Source organism: Rhinoraja longicauda, chromosome 37 (assembly GCF_053455715.1).
Source record: "Rhinoraja longicauda isolate Sanriku21f chromosome 37, sRhiLon1.1, whole genome shotgun sequence".
Taxonomy (NCBI): domain Eukaryota; kingdom Metazoa; phylum Chordata; class Chondrichthyes; order Rajiformes; family Arhynchobatidae; genus Rhinoraja; species Rhinoraja longicauda.
The window spans coordinates 2079703-2100267 of NC_135989.1; the positions used below are offsets into that span (position 1 = coordinate 2079703).

Below are 20565 nucleotides of genomic sequence, written 5' to 3' on the forward strand. Positions count from 1 at the left end.
CTCTTCCCCTCCCCCTTCCCGATTCTCCCTCTATCTTCCTGTCTCCACCTATATCCTTCCTTTGTCCCGCCCCCCTGACATCAGTCTGAAGAAGGGTCCCGACCCGAAACGTCCCCCTTTCCTTCTCTCCCGAGATGCTGCCTGACCTGCTGAGTTACTCCAGCATTTTGTGAATAAATACCTTCGATTTGTACCAGCATCTGCAGTTATTTTCTTACAGTACTTAAGTCTTGATGAATTTAGATAGCAAGGCGGCACAGTGGCAGAGTTGCTCCCTTATGGGGTCAGAGTCCTGGGTTTGATCCTCACCTCGATGAGGTCTGTGTGGTGTTTGCATATTCTCCCTGTGACCATGTAGGTTTCTCTGGGTGCCTCGGTTTTCTCCACATTCTAAAGACATACAGGTTTGTAGGTTAACTGGCTTCTGTAAATTGTCCCTCGTGTGTAGGATAGAATTAGTGCATGGGTGAGTGATGGGTGGCGTGGACTCAGTGAGCCGAAATGTTCCATGCTGTATTTCTAAACTAAACTGATCAGATTGTAAGAAGAAAGACAGAAATAGACTTGCCTGTGTAAATTCCAATGTAAAAATACTTAGTTAAGGTCATAAGGTCGTAATAAATAGGAGTAGAATTAGGCCATTCAGCCCAGCAAGTCCACTCCACCATTCAATCATGGCTAAGCTATCTCTCCCTCCTAACCCCTTTCTCCTGCCTTCTCCCCATAACCTCTGACGCCTGTACTAATCAAGAATCTATCTATCTCTGCCTTAAAAATATTCACTGACTTGGCCTCTACAGACTTCTGTGGCAAAGAATTCCACAGATTAATCACCCTTTGAGTAAAGAAATTCCTAATCTCCTTCCTAAATGAAAGTCTGAGGCTTTGATCTCCAGTTCTAGACTGTCCCACTACTGGAAACATCCTCTCCACATACACTCTATCCAAGCCTTTCACCATTCTGTATGTCTCAATGAGGTCCCCCCTCATTCTTCTAATCTCCAGCGACTACAGGCCCAGTGCCGATAAACGCTCATCGGATAACCTACTCATTCAATAAACAATAGACAATAGGTGTAGGCCATTTGGCCCTTCAAGCCAGCACTACCATTTAATGTGATCATGGCTGATCATTCACAATCAGTAACCCCGTTCCTGCCTTCTCCCCATACCCCCTAATTCCTGGGATCATTCTTGTGAACCTCTGGACCCTCTCTCGAGCCAGCACATCCTTCCTCAAATATGGTGGCCAAAATTGCTTACAATTGAGCTGAAGTAAAATATTTGGAAAATTTGTGGTCAAGGATTGTTGTCTTTGCAGGAATTCAGTGACTAATTCATTATTTATTCAAATTAAGGTAATTTAAATTGCTTTGACTACCAAGTTCTCATTTTGTTGCATGATTTAAAATGCTGAAATTTAATTGTGGGTATTTAAAAAAAAATTAAAGCCAGTTTATCAGTTAACCAAACTGCTGAATACCATTCATGGAAAATAGAGGTCATCAGATTTTATACATGGACATAAATTAGTCTTTCAGCATTGTGGTCATTTACACAAATTGAATGAAACAATTGAAACTTTATAAATATCACAAAATGTGTTACTTGTGTCACCTTACCAGGTTATCTTTAACATCAAAGCTGCCTCATCTGCCTTGTGTGACAAGGATAGTGGGGAGAGGACAAGTGGTTATCAAACATTACAGCAGGACCTTGATCAGCTGGGCAAGTGGACTGAGGAAACACAAATGGAGTTTCAGAAATGTGTGAGATGTTGCATATTGGGGAGTCAAACCAGGGCAAGACCTTCACGGTGAATGGTAAGGTCTTGGGGAGTGCTGTGGAGCAGAGGGATCGAGGAGTACATGTACACAGTTCCTTGAAAGTAGTCACAGGTAGGTAGGGTGGTGAAGAAGGCTTTTGGCACACAGGCCTGCATCAGTCATGGAAGGATGTTATTAAGCTGGAAAGAATGCAGAGCAGATTTATGAGGATATTGCCAGGATTCAAGGGCCTGAACTATATGGAGATATTGAGCAGACTAGAACGTTATTCTTTGGGGCATCCAAGGGGTGATCTTATGGACATAGTGGTTGAGGAAGGCACTCAGACATGTAGTTGGAGAGGAAAGGTTTAGAGGGATCTGGGCTAAATGGGACTTGCCTAGATGGGGTATCTTGGTTGGCTTGCTGAAAGACGTATGACTTTATTACAGTATATCTGATTGAATAGTGTCAGAACAACTATTTTGGTCTTAACATTAGCAAGATCATGGAGCGGATTGTTGACTTCAGAAAGGGAAAGACAAAGATCCATGAACCTGTCTTTATCAGCAAGACTGCGGTGGAGAGAGTAATCAGCTCAAGTTACTGGACATGCACACCTCTGAAGTTCTATCTTGGCCCAAGCACTTTGATTCAACCACGAAGAAAGCCTATCAGCATCTGACATTTATTTGCCTTTTCGCTGAATACTCTATTGAACTTTTACAGTATGATGGAGAGTATACTGACTAGTGGCAACACGGGCCTGGTTCGGTAACTCAAAACACCCAAGAATGAAAATTAGTTGACATTGCCCAATTATCAGATATTGATCTTCCCACTATTCAAGGGATCTACAGGAAGTACTGAATCAAGAAGGCAGCTAATATCATCAAAGACTCACAACAACTTGGCCATGCTGTCAGCTTGCTGCTACCATCGGGAAGAAGGCGCATCAGCCCAAAACCTCCAAGTTCAAGAATAGCCTTTTCCCCATCAACCATCAGGCTCTTTATCCACCCTGCTCGACTCTAAGCACAACCCTCCCTCTGCAACAAACTACTGTGGACGTTGTATGGATTACACTACGTACTTTGGGATAGTTTAGTTTAGAGATACAGCATGGAAACAGGCCCTTCGGCCCACCAGGTCCGCACCAACCAGCGATCCCCTCACATTAACACTGTCCTACAACCACCCAGGGCCAATTTTTATATGCACCAAGCCAATTAGCCTACATACCTGTTCATCTTTGGAGTGTGGGAGGAAACTGAAGATCTCGGACAAAACCCATGCAGGTCACGGGGAGAACGTACAAACTCCGTACAGACAGCGCCCGTAGTCAGGATCAAAGCCAGGTCTCCGGCGCTGCATTCACTATAAGGCAGGAACTCTACTTGGGTTGTATTATGATGGTATGATTACCCAGTGTAACTGATAAATGAGTGTATATTCAGGTGCTGTGTTGTTGAGTTAATGTGCCTGTACAGCTGCAGTAACTAAAGGGCCTGTCTCACTTAGGCGATTATAAGGCGACTGCTGGTTACTAGGCTGTCGCCGACAGTTCGCCGGGGTCTCGCGGGCATGATCGTGAGGAGTCTTCAGAGAATCGTAGTGGATCTCGGCGCGTCGCTGAGAAATCATCCGGAGTGAAATTCCTCGGCGACAGCTGGCTTGTCGCCAGGTATCGTTGCTTATTGCGGGCGCTGTCGCATGCTGTCCCCAGGTTTGCTAGGTGGTTTTAGATGCATTTAGAAGCATGTAATATTAAATTAAGTAAAGTCATTTGAAGATACCATAAAATACTTGTGTTTAACCAATTTATTTACCGTCAGGACATTTGACAGGTAGATTGGAGGCGACAGTGTGACGGTCAGGTAAGCGTAGGACTTTTCACGATGTTTATGGCCATCAGCGATTACATTTAAAGTAGGCTCCCAACCCAGATATGCAACCCAGAAACCAGATATGCATCTCCCGTACATTTTCAAAGAATGCCCACACTCCCCACAAAAATCCACTCAACCACTTTTAAAATTAAATTTCTTAATACTGCTATTAGTAAACTGGAAGTCAATCCACTTTATGCCTTGTTACCGTGAAGCTTGGCTTTCAAGTAACCCGGGCAAGATGTTATATTTCAAAACTCTCAAGTAATTACCAACTTGTCAGTGATTTCAGCGAAGATTAGGACGCCGGAGAAGCATTGATAAGCGTGGGAATTTTGCGATGTTTCCGAAGGCAGTGTAATCTCGACCTGTCTCGGCATTGTCGTGGTCAAAGAAAATTTTGGCGATCTGCTACGACTTTGACAGTCGCCAGCAGTCGCCTAAAAAATCGCTTAAGTGGGACAGGCCCTTAAGACTTTCATTGTTCTGGTCACAGTGCTTTTTTTTTTAGTTTTTAGTTTAGAGATACAGCGCGGAAACATAACCTTCGGCCCACCGAGTCCGTGCCGACCAGCGATCCCCACACAAGTACACTAATGCTACCCTGCACACATTACGAACAATTTATAATTATACCAAGCCAATTAACTTACAAAAGTTTATGGCTTGAGTGTGGAAGGAAACCAGAGATCCTGGAGAATACCCATGTAGGTCACAAGAACGTGCAAACTCCGTACAGACAACACCTGTAGTCAGGAACGAGCCCCTGTCTCTAGCGCTGTAAAGCAGCAACTCTACCGCTGTGCCACTGTACCGTCCCTATAAGAATATGACATTTAAATACATTTGTCCCTTGAATTAATGGTGTTTTTCTTACCCTCCTCTCGAATTCATGACAAGCTTATGACTTTTAAACAAGTTAGAGTTATTTGCAAGGGTCAGTACTTGCCTGGAAGCTATTTAACGTGATGTACACCTGGCTGCATCCTTCATGCGTACAATGAAACAGCTGAAATATCCCGTCAGCATCAATAACATGACCCCGTTTTTTCCTCTTTGGTCTGAAAGAGGGTGCAAAGATTAGACTGTGTCAATATACCTACTTACACAACTCACTGGTTATTTGGACATCTACAGGTGTCACAAAAAATCGGCTTAATTAATTAATTAATTAATTGGTTGATTAATTAATTAATCAATCTCCTGAGATGCTGCCTGACCTGCTGAGGTACTCCAGCATTTTGTGAATAAATACCTTCGGCTTAATTACAAAGATCACAAATTCCCAGCAATGACTGGGAGTTAAACTAATAGGCTGGACCTCAGCATTGTGCTCCAGATGACCTTAACTATGGCCTACCTTGCCTGCTACTGGTATCTTCAGTTGGGAAATGCATGTGAATAATGGGACAAAACCACAATAATGCTTTGAAATAATGTGCCTCGTGGACAACTAATCTGCAAATGGCTGTCAGGAAAGTCAGTGATCAATCAACCTCACGTGCAAAGAATATCTAAGATATGGAGAGTTTACGAAAGAGAAACAGGTCCATAAGTGCAAGCGAGCCATTATTAAATGAAGAACTCAGGAGAAACAGGTCCGAACAGGTCCCCGGATGATGCGGTCTCCCAGGTTCTACACACCTCTCTCTCTCATATGGACAGCTAGGGGGGCTATGTGAGGATGCTGTTCATTGACTTTAGTTCAGCATTCAACACAATAGTCCCCAGCAGACTGGCTGAGAAGCTGCTGGAACTGGGGCTTAGCACCCCTCTGTGTGCCTGGGCACTCACTGCCAGGCCCCAAGTGGTCAGGATGGGGGAACACACATCTAGCTCCCTCACCCTGAACATAGGATACCCCCAGGGCTGCGTCCTTAGCCCCCTACTGTACTCCCTGTACACACATGACTGTGGGGCCAGGTTCAGCTCAAACTCCATCATCAAGTTTGCTGATGACACTGTGGTGGTGGGCCGGATCTCCAACAACGATGAGAAGGCCTACCGGAAGGAGGTGGCTGATCTGGCACTCTGGTGTCAGGACAATAGCCTCCTCTTGAATGTCACTAAAACAAAGGAGCTGATTGTGGACTTCAGAAGGGCTAAACATCCAAGGACTTACACGCCACTGGAGATAAATGGGTCTATTGTGGATAGGGTGAGCAGTTTTAAATGCTTGGGAGTCCGCATCAAAGAGGATCTGACGTGGGCAACGCACATTGCCGCACTGGTGGGTAAGGCTAAGCAGCGCCTTTACCACCTTAGACAACTGAGGAAATTCAGAGTGTCTCTGAGGATCCTTCATTGCTTCTACTCTGGGGCTGTAGAGAGCATCCTGTCCGGCAACATTACAGTCTGGTTTGGGAACAGCTCTGCCCAGGACAGGATGGCCCTGCAGAGAATAGTGCGTTCGGCAGAACGCACCATGGGAACTACACTCGTCCCCCTGCAGGACCTATACATCAGGAGGTGCAGATCCAGAGCAAGCAAGATCATGAGGGACCCCTGCCACCCCAGTAGTGGACTGTTCCAGATGCTACGATCAGGCAAACGCCTCCGCTGTCACGCTGCGAAAACGGAGAGGATGAGACGGAGCTTCTTCCCACAGGCCATCAGGATTGTCAACTTTTATAACCCCAGAGACTAAATTTTTGTCGACACTAATAGTAACTTATTAACTTATTTATATGCTGTAACTGTAATTCTTTTTTGTGCACAACCCGCAGGCATTGCCACTTTCATTTCACTGCACATCGTGTATGTGTATGTGACAAATAAATTTGACTTGACTTGACTTGAAATCGTTTTGCTGAGAGTTAGAATGTCAAACCATGGAATGTTTATAATGAGATCATTTAACAGAGAGCCAAACAAACACATGAAAGTGAAAGTAAAAGAAGGATAAGGTGTGGAGATTACAGGGTGAAAAGGTCCATGTGAAGAATAAAGAATAATCTATTACCTGCTGTAAAAGCTTTGTCACCCTATTCTTTAATTTAGGTATATGGTTCCTCCTGCAGTTGGTTATTTCTACTATTGGGTGGAGTCGGAGTTACAATTTCCATCACCCATGGCCTTCTAAAAGCTATTTTACCCATGTCATGGACACTCTGTAAGAACACATTGAATGCATGGGAAAAGTTTTGCCAATGACACTTATTTTGTACTATGTCATTGTAAACACCATACGAATCAGCAGAAAATTCCTCCAATCCTAGTCAGAGAACATAGGCATAGCAACAGGCATAGAAATAGAAATAGCAATAGAAAAGGCATAGCAACAGGCCCTTCGGCCCATAATATCTGTGCCAAACATGATGCCAAATCCAACATTGCAATAGATCAAGGGTAGAAGGTAACTAGAAAGAGAAGAGGGCAGCCCATAAACCATTGCGGTCATTTATGCACAGGAGATGGGCAAGCATATCTTTCTATTTTCCCCGTAGAGAAAAACATGAAGGTGAGGGAATTTGGGACAGTTAATTGAGATGTCTTGAGAACAATCCATATTCCGGTCAAGGAGGTGCTGGACGCCGTGAGGCATATGAAGGCAGATAAATCTCATGGGCCTAATAAGATATATCCAAGTAAGGGTCAGATGTATGAATTCAGTAAGGGACAGACGAGGAGTCGGATGACTGGAGGGTGACTAATGTTGTTCCTCTCTTTATGAAGGCAAAGCTGTAGACCTGGTCTACACGGACCTTAGCAAGGCACTTCATATGCCTCAAGATGCCCAGCAGCTCCTCAACCATCCTCAAGACATCTCCACTAGCTGTCCCAATTCCCCAGTCTTCATGTCATTCTCCACGGTAACAATGGAAAAACTCATTGAGGACTTTGCCTATCTTTGCGTGTTCACACAAGATAAAAACATAGAAACATAGAAACACGTTCCGGCTTTTTCCCCCATGTCCTTTGATTCCTTTAGCTCTAAGACCTCAATTTAACTCTCTTGAAAACATCCAGTGAATTGGCCTCCACTGCCTTCTGTGGCAGAGAATTCCGCAGATTCACAACTCTCTGGGTGAAAAAGTTTTTTCTCATTTCAGTCCTAAATGGCATTCCCCTTATTCTTAAACTGTGACCCCTGGTTCTGGACTCCCCCAACATCTGGAACATTTTTCCTGCATCTAACCTGTCCAATCCCTTAAGAATTTAATATGTTTCTATAAGATCCCCTCTCACCCTTCTAAATTCCAGTGAATATAAGCTCAGTCGACCCATTCTTTCGTTATATGACAGTCCCGCCATCCCGGGAATTAGCCTGGTGAACCTACGCTCTGCTCCCTCAATAGCAATAATATCCATCCTCAAATTAGGAGACCAAAATTGCACACAATACGCCGGGTGCAGTCTCACTAGGGCCCTGTACAACTGCACTACGACTTCCTTGCTCCTGAACTCAAATCCTTTCGCAATCAAGGCCAACATGCCATTAGCCTTCTTAACTGCCTGCTGTACCTGCATAATACTTTCAGTGACTGATGTACAAGCACACCCAGGTCTCATTGCACCTCCCCTTTTCCTAATCTGACACCATTCAGATAATAATCTGCCTTTCTGTTTTTGGCCACCAAAGTGGATAACCTCTCATTTATCCACATTATCCTGCATCTGCCATGCATCTGCCCACTCACTCAACCTATCCAAGTCACCCTGCAGCCTCATAGCATCATCCTCGCAGCTCACACTGCCACCCAGCTTTGTGTCATCCGCAAACTTGTTCACATTTAATTCCCTCGTCTAAATCGTTAATATATATTGTAAATAACTGGGGTCCCAGCACCGAGCCTTGCGGCACCCCATTAGTCACTGCCTGCCATACTGAAAAGGACCTGTTAATTCCTACTCTTTGCTTCCTGTCTGCCAACCAGTTCTCTATCCATGTCAATACCCTACCCCCAATACCATGTGCTCTAATTTTGCACATTAATATTGTGTGGGAACTTGTCAAAGGCTTGATAGTCCAGATACACCACATCCCCTGGCTCTCCCTTATCCAATCTACTTGTTATATCCTCAAAAAATTCCAGAAGATTATTCAAGCATGATTTCCCCATCATAAATCCATGCTGACTTTGAGCGATCCTGTCACTGCTTTCCAAATGCGCTGCTATTACATCTTTAATAATTGACTCCAGCATCTTCCCCACGACCGATGTATGGCTAACTGGTCTATAATTCCCTGTTTTCTCTCTCCCCTCTTTCTTAAAAAGTGGAGTTACATTGGCTACCCTCCAGTCCACAGGAACTGATCCAGAATCGAGGGAACATCGGTAAATGATCGCCAATGCACCCACAATTTCCAGGGCCGCCTCTTTGAGTTCTCTGGGATGCAGACCATCAGGCCCTGGGGATTTATCTGCCTTCATTCAGTCCCAACAGTTTACCTAACACCTTTTCCTGACTAATTTGGATTCCCTTCAGTTCCTCCCTCCGACTAGATCAATAGTCAATAGTCGTTTATTTGTCACATACACATAAATGTGTAGTGAAATGAAAAATTACCCGCAGTTCAACAATAAGACCAATAAGAATAAGCAATAAAAATGCAATAACACATACAATCATAAACTAACACCAAACAAAAGAAACATCCATCACAGTGAGTCTCCTCCAGTCCCTCCTCACTGTGATGGAAAGCCAGAATGTCTTTCTCTCTTCCCCTGTCGTCTTCTCCCGCGGTCAGGCTGTTGGAGTTGCCACGTCAGGGCGGTCGGGGCTCCCAACATTGGAGCCCCCGTCGGGCGGAGAAAATCCCGCGGCCTATTTCAGGCCGCGCCGGACGGTGAAAGGTCGGGACGACCCAAGCCCTGCGATCCGGGGCGGGCGAAGTCGCTGCCTCTGCCGGAGCTCCCGATGTCGGCCCCCACCCAGGGGCCTGCGGGCTTCCGACCTCCAGGAGGCCCACGCTGAAGCCTCCGGAGACAAGTCGCAGCCGCTCCCTCAGCATCCGAAGGCAGCCAGTGCCGCAGGTGGTGAGTCCGGGCTGCGGGCTCTGCCCAGGTGGTCCCAGCCGGAGCCCGCCAGCTCCGGGTGCATGGCCGATGGTAGGCCGCAGCGGGAACGGAGACATGACACAGAAACAAAGGTCGGGTCTCCGTTCAGGAGATACAAGGTTACAGTTCCCACCCCCCCCCCCCCCCACATAACACACAACCACAAACACTACACCATATTTAAACTACAATTCAGACAAAAACAACAAAAAACACAAAAGACAAATGGACTGCAGGCAAGCCGCAGCTGCGAGGGCAGCGCTGGCTCCTCGGACCCATAGTTTTTCTGGGAGATTGTTTGTGTCTTCTTTAGTGAAGACAGAACCAAAGTACGCGTTTAACTGTTCTGCCATTTTCCTGTTTCCCATTATAAATTTACCTGTCTCTGATTACAAGGGACCTACATTTGTATCCACTGATCTTTTCCCTTTGACATCTCTCAAGACTAGTCAGTTTTTATATTCCCCGCAAGCTTCTTTCATGCTCTTTTATCCCCCCTCTTAATTAATTCCTTTGTCCTCCTCTGTTGAATTCTAAATTTCTCCCAGTCCTCTTGTTTGCTGCTTCCTCTGGCCAATTTATGTGCCTTTCCCTTGGATTTAACACTATCCTTCATTTCCCTCGTTAGCCACGGTTGAACCGCCTTCCCCGTTTTATTTTTTCACTAGGCAGGGATGAACGATTTTTGCAGTTCATCTATACAATCTTTAAATCTTTGCCATTGCATCTCCACCGTCAACCTTTTAAGTATAATTTGCCAGTCTATCCAAGCCAATTCCCATCTCATATCTTCAAAGTCTCCTGTCTTTTTCAGGACCCTAGTCTCTAAATTAACTGTATCACTCTCCATCCTAATGCAGAATTCTACCATATTATGGTCAGTGTTGCCCAAGAGGCTTTGCACAACAAGATCGTTAACTAATCCTTCCTCATCACACAATACCCAGTCTAGAATGGCCTGCCCTCTCGTCGGTTCCTCTACATATTGGCTTAAAAAAACATCCGTATACATTGCAGGAAACCCTCCTCAGCGCTGTACCAATTTGGTTGGCCTAATCTATATGTAGATTAAAGTCACCCATGATAACTGCTGTATGTTTGCTACATGCATCCCTAACTTCCTGGTTGATGCTCAAGCTCCCTACTGCTGTTTGGTGGTCTGTATACAACTCCAACAAGCGTTTTCTGCTCTTGGCTATTTCGCAGTTCTTCCCATACAGATTCTCCAGCATCCAAGCAAATGTCTCTCCTTACTATTGCATTAATCTCCTCTTTAACCAGCAATGCCAACAATTCCTTTCTGTCTCTCCTCCCAGCATATTGAGCTCCCAGCCTTGGTCACCCTGGAGCCATGTCTCTGTAATCCCAACTATGTCACGTCCGTTAACTACTAGCTGCCCATTCAATTCATCCACCTTATTATGAATGCTCCTCGCATTAAGGCACAAAGCTTTCAAGTTTGTTTTTCTTTTCTCCCTTCTACCTTTTCCACCTGTCCTCTTTTTATGGCCATCTCTCTCCTCGCTTGCTTCCCATACCCCTACCCTATTAGTTTAAACGTGACCTTTCCTACATTCTCTTTCCTGTCAACTGCATGCATATGCTTTCACGTTGTTGATCCCATCTACCACCCCCCATCTCCACTGTTTAGTTTAAACTCACCCGTGTAACACTAGAAAACCTGCCTGCCAGAATGGCGGTTCACCTCCAATTAAGGTGTAACCCATCCCTTTTGTACAGGTCATCCCTGCCCAGAAGAGATTCCAGTGATCTAGAATGCTGACTGCTTTGGTTTCAGAAAGGCCCTGTTCACTCTCTTGTTACCCTCTTCCCCTCAAGAAACATGTAAAACCTCTGGATTTTTCACTTTATCTGCCAGAGCTATCTCCTGCCCCCTATCAGTCCTCCCGATTTTCTTCTTAAATATGCTCCCCAGTTTCCAAAACTCCTCCATGGATACACTTGATCCCGGCTGCCCATAACTGTCCCATGTGTCCTTCTTTTTCCTGACTAAAGCCTCAATTTCTCTCGTTATCCAGGCTTCCTTCCTCCCACCTACCTTCATTCTGAAGTAACATGATTGCCCAGAAATCTCTGCATCACACTTTTAAAAACACCCCACTTCCAGGAAATCCCTTTGCCCGCAACCGATTCCAATCAACGTTAGCATCAAAATTGGCCTTGGCCTAATTCAGAATTTTAATTTTCTTGGGGTGCCTGTCTTTATTTGAAAGCTGATAGAACAGTGGTCGCTGGTCCAATGGTAGCATAAGGGAGAATGTGGATGAGCTTGTTGCACACTTGGAAATTGGTAGGTATGATGTTGAACGCATTACGGAGAAGTGGCTACAAGAGGATTGGAACCGGCAGCTACATATTCAGGGCTACACATCCTATCGCAAGGACAGACAGGTGGACAGAGGGGGTGGGGTAGCACTGCTGATAAGGAATTAAATTCAATCCTTAGCAAAGGATGACATACGATCAGAAGATGTAGAGTTCCTGTGAGAAGAACAGAAAAATTACAAGGGTAAAAACACTCTAATGGGAGTTATTTATCGGCCCCCAAACAGTAAGCAGGATAGAGGGTACAAGTTGCATCAGGAAATAAAATCGGCGTGTAGGAAAGGCAATGCTACAGTGGTCATGCGAGATTTCAATATGCAGGTAGACTGGGAGAATCAGGCTGGCATTGGACCCCAAGAAAGAGAATTTATAGTGCCTCCGAGATAGTTTCTTCGAGTAGCTTGCAGTGGTGCCTAGCAGGGATAAGGTACTTCCAGATTTAGTGTTGTGCAATTAACCAGAGATAAGAGAACTTGAGGTAAAGGAACCACTGGGAGGTAGTGACCACAATATGACAAGATTTAACCTACAATTTGGAAGGGAGAAGGTGATGTGTTGGTATTACAGATGAGCAAAGGGGACTACCAAGGCACAAAGTAGGAGCTGGCACAGATTGGCTGAAAAGGGGCTTTAGTTGGTATGATGGTAGAGCAGCAATGGCAGGAATTTCTGCGGATAATTCGGAAGATGCAGGATAATTTAATCTCAAACAGGACAAAAGATTCCAGGGGGAGAATAAGATGACCATGGCTAACAAGGGAGGTCAAGGACAACATAAAAGCAAAAGAGATGGCTTATAACATTGTAAAGATTGGCTGGAAGCCAGAGGATTGGGATGTTTTTAAAGAACACTGAAAGGTAACTAAAAGGACATTACGGAGAGAAAAGATGAAGTACGAATGTAAGCTAGGTAATAATATAAAAGAGGACAGCAAGAGTTTCTACGGATATATAAAGAGTAAAAAAGAGGCAAGAGTGAACGCTGGAGAATGATGCAGGAGAAGTGATAGTGAGAAAAGAAAAGGCAGAGGAATTGAATTACTTTTTTAGCATCGTCCTCACAATGGAAGACACCAGCAGTGTACCTGCAATCCTAGAGAGTCAGGGAGTGGAAGTTAGTGGGGTGGCAACTAAGAAGGTACAAGAAAACCTGAAAGGTCTGAGGGTGGATAAGTCACCTTATGGACTGCAGCCAAGGGTTCAGAAGGAGATGGGCTCGATAGGTTGTAGAGGCATTAGCTGTGATATTTCAAGAATCACTAGAGGGAGGAGTGGTTCCTGAAGATTGGAAAATTGCGAATATCACCCCACTATACAAGAAGGGAGCAAAGCAGAAGAGCGGAAACTATAGGCCGGTTAGCCTGCCCGGTGGTCGGTAGGGTTTTAGTGTCAATTATAAAGGATGAGGTTACGCAGTACTTAGAAGTTCACGATAAAATAGGCCAAAGTCAGGATGGTTTTGTGAAGGGAAATTCTTGGCTGACGAATCTGCTGGGAGTTTTTTGAGGAAGTTAATAGCAGGATGGACAAAGGGGAGGCTGTAGATATTGTTTACCTATATTTTCAGAAGGCCTTCGATAAGGTGCCACACGACAGGCTTGTGGCGCTACGGTTTACCGTTTTGGCGAAATCACCGATACATAGATACAGATATATATATATACAAGATCTGAGTTTTTGTAGTCTACTAGCAAAGAGGGCCCGTTGGGCCCGTCCCCACACCCTCCATTCTCTCGTCCCCCAGCCTCACTCTTACTCTCCCCACACTCTCCCCTTTGGCCCGTCCTCTTAGGGTTTCCATTTTAACCGGGAGGAGGGGAGGGAGTGAAGGGGGGAGGGAGGGAGAGGGAGGTGTGGGGGAGGGAGGTGTGAGGTGTGGAGGGGGGAGGGAGGTGTGAGGTGTGGAGGGGGGAGGGATCGAGGGGGAGGGAGGGGTGGAGGGAGGGAGGTGTGGAGGATGGAGGGGGGGAGGGAGGGTGGAGGGTAATGAGAGATGGGGGGGGAGGTGTGGAGGGGGGAGGGAGGGGAGGGGGAGAGAGGGGGGGGAGGGGAGGAGGGAGGGATGGGGAGAGGGGAGGGATATGGACCTCCCCTTTTCCCAGTACCCCTCTTTCCCCCACCACCAAGTCCCCTCCGCAGGACCCCTGTTGTCCCCCTCCTCAGTCCCCATTCTCAGACCCCCTCCCCCCCATTTTCTCTCCCCCAGACACACTCTTAGCATCAGTTAAATTCCCGGGGGGGGGGGGGGGGGTGCGGGGGATCGGATCAGTGAAAGGCCCGGGGGGGCCGGGGGGGGGGGGGGGTGCGGGGGATCACATCAGTGAAAGGCCCGGGGGGGGGGGGGATAGCGGGGAGAGGGTCTCCCGGGTGTGGGAGAGAGGAGAGAAGCAAGAGTAGAGAGGAGAGGGGAGCCGGTGATCTCTGGCTGGCGCCGCTAACGGCGTCCATTTTTTTGGTGCGAGTAAGGAGATGCCGCGCATGCGTGCTGAGCACAGAGTGAGGAGATTCCGCGCATGCGTACTGAGCACAGCCGCACCGCAGCGCCCCCTATAGAAACTTCAATAAGGGGGGGGGCAACGCTTTAAAACCTCTGTAACTTAAAAAATATGCGACCGAATTAAACAAAAACATCATTTTCCAGCAGCTGTCCGCGTGGTGATTAATGCTGTGCAAAAATCGTGGCACTACGGTTTACCGTTTTGGAGAAATCAGCGAAATCAAATATATATACATATATATAAATTCCACACAAGATCTGAGTTTTAATAGTATAATAGATATATAGATAGATAGTTAACTTATAAATGCTTGCAATGTCTTATTATAAAGAGGGCAACATTGTCACTTCCCACTTATCATGGGATCAGCTGTGACAAACAATAAAGGAGCAAAGTATTTTGAAGAAGTAACTGAAAGGATTGATGAGGGCAAGGCTATAGATGTTGTCTCGATGGACCAGCAAGGCCTTTGATAAGGTTCCACATGGTGGGGTGCTCTGGAAGGTTAAATCTTCCTCATACGAGAAGTGTATTCAAAATACATTTTGACAGGTACATGGATAGGAAAGATTTGGAGCGATAGTGCCAAACACGGACAAATGGGACTAGCAGATGGGGCATCTTGTTCAGAATGGACGGGTAAAGGTCACAAATCTAAACTAAAGAAATTATTTCTTGTCTGTGTGGACTATTAAGAGATTTCTCCAAAGAAATTTCACCTAAAGTTAATTGGTCTCCCACTTCGAGCACCGTGCAAGATTTTGTTATTGATAAAAGAATCCATCAAAATATAATTGTGCTATTTAAGTATGATGTTAATGTTAAAATTTTTATTACTGAAGGTATTTGGGTTTACAGCATTGGAGACTGCAGATGCTGGAATCTAGATCAACAAAAAAATTGCTGGAGAAACTCAGCAGATCAGGCAGCATCTGTGCGGGGAAATGAATGATTGAGGTTTCGGATCAAAACCATGCATCAGGATGTAGTGGGGATGAGAGGAGAATAGTGGGACAAAAGGAAGAGGTGCCCGGTAGAGTGAGGAGGGGTGAAGGGTTATGGGCAGATGGTCCCAGGTAGGAGAGTGGGAAGGTGCAGTTAGGAGACAGAGGTAGGTGGATGATGGATGACCTCATTGAAACGTACAGAATAGTTAAAAGTTTGGATGGAGTGGATGTGGAGAGGATGTTTCCACTAGTGGGAGAGTCTAAGACTAGAGGTCGGAGCCTCAGAATTAAAGGGCGTTCTTTTAGGAGGGAGATGAGGAGAAATTTCTTTCCGCAGAGAATGGTGAATCTGTGGAATGTTTTGTACAGGTGTCAGAGGTTATGGAGAGAAGGCAGGAGATTGGGGTGAGGAGGGAGAGATAGATCTACCATGATTGAATGGCGGCGTAGACTTGATGGGCCGAATGGCCTAATTCTACTCCTATTCCTTCTAACCTTATGAAGGCAGATGGTGTCAGGTGCAGCCAGGTGCAAGGGGGAGGGGGGGTGGCAGGGGTGAAGGCGAGGACAGGTGCTGGAAAGTGAGAAGCAGGAACATAAAGGTTGTTAGAGCTGCAATCTGTTAAGTAGGGAAGGTGGTAATTGGAGGCATAAAGGATAGGTGAATGGCAAGATGGGGGAGGGAGGACTTGGCAGGGATTAAGTGGCGTTCAAGTCCATGCCAACCAGGGAACAAGCCGTATATGAGCACTATCCTACACACAAGGAACAATTTACAATTTTTACTGAAGCCAATTAACCTACAAACCTGCATGTCTCTGGAGGAAACCAACATGGTCACACGGAGAACATACAAACTCCATACAGACAGCACCCGTAGTCAGGACTGAACCCGGGACTCCGGTGCTGTAAGGCAACAGCTCTATTGCTACGCCATTGAGCCGGCCCTAAAAGAAAGCCTGTGAGTGAAATGTGTGGTAAATGGATGAAATCAGAGGGGGTGAAATACGGGAAAGTGACATAAAGCAAAAGGAGGACCTAGGTCAGATCAGAAGTAACATGCGCTTAACCTGTCATTCATCAAATTGTTATAACTGTAGGGAGAACAAAAATATTTTGTTTTTGCCTAGCACTTCCAAGCTGAAATGAGATATCTGTAACTGGACGTTAGATGTCAATTTTCTTTCCCATAAGCAATAAACCATCAGTCTCCAACCTCATCTACTGTATCGGCTGTTCCAGGTGTCAACTTCTGTACATCGGCGAGACCAAGTGCAGGCTCGGCGATCGTTCCGCTGAACACCTCCGCTCAGTCCGCCTTAACCTACCTGATCAGCACTTTAACTCCCCCTCCCATTCCCAATCTGACCTTTCTGTCCTGGGCCTCCTCCATTGTCAGCGTGAAACCCAGTGCAAATTGGAGGAACAGCACCTCATATTTCGCTTGGGCAGCTTCCACCCCAGCGGTATGAACATTGACTTCTCTAACTTCAAATAGCCCTTGCTTTCCCTCCCTCTCCATCCCCTCTCGCTGCCCAGTTCTCCTACCAGTCTTACGGTCTCCGACTACATTTTATCTCTGTCCCACCCACTCCGCTGACATCAGTCTGAAGACGGGTCTCGAGGCGAAACGTCACCCATTCCTTCTCTCCTGAGATGCTGCCTGTCCCGCTGAGTTACTCCAGCATTTTGTGTCGATCTTCGACTTAAAGCAGCATCTGCAGTTCTTTCCTACACAAACCATCAGTCTGTCTTTGTAAATAATCAGTCTGTAAACCCAGGCCTGATTAAACAAAGCTCTACTTTAGCCACAAAATTATATAATGAGCAATCCCATTTTAGATGAAGTATTGAATCAATGAAAAAAAAACCTGCCTTTAATTGTTTTGTTCACCCATACTGCAAATATTAACGTCAGTAATCCACTCAGGGGTTACGTCCTCAGAGCTATTTCACACTTGCCTGAGCATTACTTGCTACATACAAGACTCAATAAGACTCAGGTAATTCTACCAGAGCGAATCTAATGCAAGGATAAATCACTGAAGAAATTAGATATGGAAACCACACAGTTGTCCCAGACACTTGAAATCTAAAGCCAACAAGCCTCTCTTCCTAACCCAGTACAAGATCTATATTTGGCATCATATTTGGCAGAGGGCATTGTGGTCAACCACATATCTATTGCAAAGGATGCAATATATATTCCTGAATATAAACATATATTTCTGAATTGTTGATCCCAACAGTACTAATAATTGTCATTGCTATCTACTTTGCCCTATCAGTCAAGGTAAATATATAATAGGTACTTTAAAAAAGTAGGCTTGTGGAAACGTGAGATTCTTTGGGAATATAATATAAGAACAAAGCCTAATGCCCTAATCACCAAAGCATTAACACTCACTTATGTGGCACGTCCTGTACATTTTCACCTGCTTCGACTGGAGGCAAGGCAGAGTCATCAATGACTGTTCCCTCTACTATCCCATCTGCATGAGTAAACAACAAAAATATGTCATTCTGAGCCACACATAATTCAATCTCAAGGTGTAATCCTTGTTGTAAAACTATTTGTTGCAACAACATAGCACTACAATCCGATCAAATACGCAAAGGTGAAATTCCTGCTGTTCAATGAATCGTGATGTGAAACTGAAGAGTTAATTAACTGCGTTTAAATACTAATTGGAATGTGGTCTTTCCATCTTGAACATAGTTTCATTTTATTCATTATTTCTCATAAGCACAAGTACACAGCATTTATTATTGGAGTAACTCGGCGGAGCAGGCAGCATCTCTGGAGAGAAGAATGGGTGACGTTTCGGGTCTCGTCACCCATTCCTTCTCTCCAGAGATGCTACCTGTCCCGCTGAGTTACTCCAGCATTTTGTGTCTACCTTCGATTTAAACCAGCATCTGCAGTTCTTTCCTACAGTATTTATTATTGTTGGCCATGAATTAAAGGATTCCAGCTGTTGTTTTTATTTTAATAAACATACTGCCAACAATCACTTGTCATCAAGCAAATCTATTGAAAGATAATAGACCATCTCGAATCTAACTATTCTGTTTTCAGCAACATGCTTGATTTTTGTGGCTTTCGTTTAAGATAAATTAGTTTAATTTATTGTCACGTCTTAAATCAATCCCTCATCATGATAATATATAATGAAAATGCAATGGCAGGTCCTGCTAATTGGCAGACAGCTGCAATTTGCAGTCACATTAAGACTGAATTACAATGTGTTCAGTTTGAAAATGGTGATAACTCGAACCTTTTAAAATGAGTTAACTAGACACCACAATATTTCACTCAATCATTTGGGGGACATTAAAAGAAAATCAGATCACAGGGTTGGCTTATGTACATGTAGACAGTGTGGGCATACATTTATCATGTACATGAACTGTTTACCTACAACAGCCACTACAATTCGTCCGGATGTAGTTTATATTTTTGTGGAGTGGTCGTGTTCTAAAACACTGCAACGTAAAAAACTTGTGTCTAACGCTTAATTTAAATATCCATGACATAGATTTTAGAGTAATGAATGAATGGCAAAGCATATAATATAATCTGTAAAAACTGTATAAGGAACAAATACAAGCTTCAGACAGGCATGTGAATGAGGTCAATAAAAAAAAGAGGAAAAGATCCGAGCGCTTGCAACAGGGGGTCAAAAATGTACACACAAAATTACCAGTTTCAAGACTCTTTTAGTGCATTTCAAAGTCAAAACAGACATTACAAAATAATGTGAATATGTCACTGTACATTAGTGTCATTTTGAAGTAAATTCGCACATTAATTGATAATCAACCCAATAAGGTCATAATTGGCTTTTCTGCTGTGTTTTATATTTTAACCATGTCTTAATTAATTTAGTTATATAATCTTGCACTTAAATTTAATATTTACTCATTACAGTTCCACCACTGATTTTCTGGCACTCTTGGTTCCAGAGCTTTGCTGGTTTATTCAGCAGGCCAAGGAAGACAGCTATGGGGCAAGATTTGCTGGCTCCACCTGGGCTGGAGTTCCAGAGCCCCGGCTGCAGGTTGCAAAAACAACCCACCGATCGGCCGTGGAAGTCCCGATGAGGTCGAGTTTGGCTGCCTTGCCCAGCCTAGGTGCCATAATTTCGAGAAGACTTCCACGGCGCGGGGAATTTCTCACGGAACCTCTAGCGACCTCTAGTGGCCGAATTGACAAAGTGGCCACGGAGGTCCCGATGAGGTCAAGATTGGCTGCCTTGCCCAGCCTGGGTGCCACATTTCCGGGGAGACTTCCAGGGCGCGCGTGGGGGATTTCTCGCGGAACCCCTATCGACCTCTAGTGGAACCTAGTGTTCATTACAAGTCTGTACATCGTTTTTTTCCTTTATTTTTTTTGATCTGATTTCTCTGTTTATTTGGCAAAGTGAAAAACGCGGAAACCATGCAAAAAGCGCGAAAAATGGATATTAAAAATGCGGAAATCCACGGACAATTCACATGCCTGTAAAGCTTGTAACAGCCACCTTTTTAAGTGTCAAGAATGTTTTTAATGTCCTATGTCCCAAAACAGAACAATGAAATTGTTACGTATTTAAATTATTTTGTGAATGTGAAGCTGTGCAACACTGTTCCATCGGTACAAATTATTGATTAGGGCAGCTAATTGATTGTGGTACAGCTGGTATTGCACTACCTCACAGCGCCAGAGACCCGGGTTCCTTTCGGATCTCGAGTGCTGTCTGTGCGGAGTCTGAACGTTCTCTCTGTAACTGCATGGGTTTCTTCCGAATCCCCCAGTTTCCTCCACATCCCAAAGATGTGCGGATTTGGCCCTCTGAAAAATGTCCCTTGTGTGAAGCGAGTGTTTGCGATAGTGGGATTACATAAAACTAGTGTGAATGGTTGATCAATGCTCGATGTAGATTCCGAGGCCGAAGGACCTGTTTCCATGTTGTCTCTCTAAACTGAATTAAAATGCATCAGAAGAGTGTAGGAAGGAACTGCAGATGCTGGTTTACACCAAAGATAGACACAAAATGTTGAAGTAACTCAGCGGGACAGGCAGCACGTCTGGTTAGAAGGAATGGGTGACATTTCGGATCGAGACCCTTCTACAG

General features: G+C 44.9%; 1 protein-coding gene across 2 annotated transcripts in view; it reads right to left on the reverse strand.

Moving 5' to 3' along the window:
* znf653 (zinc finger protein 653) overlaps positions 1–20565 on the reverse strand; it is a 69138-nt gene that overhangs the window by 30002 nt on the left and 18571 nt on the right. For both annotated transcript variants that reach the window (XR_013549444.1, XM_078429565.1), the window contains exons 4-5: positions 17856–17940; positions 4605–4716 (exon numbers count right to left, since the gene is read on the reverse strand). Coding sequence is in view for 1 of the 2 variants with exons in the window: in XM_078429565.1 (XP_078285691.1) it covers positions 4605–4716; positions 17856–17940 (197 nt within the window). In the remaining variant the exon portion in view is untranslated. The remainder of the gene's footprint in view (positions 1–4604; positions 4717–17855; positions 17941–20565) is intronic.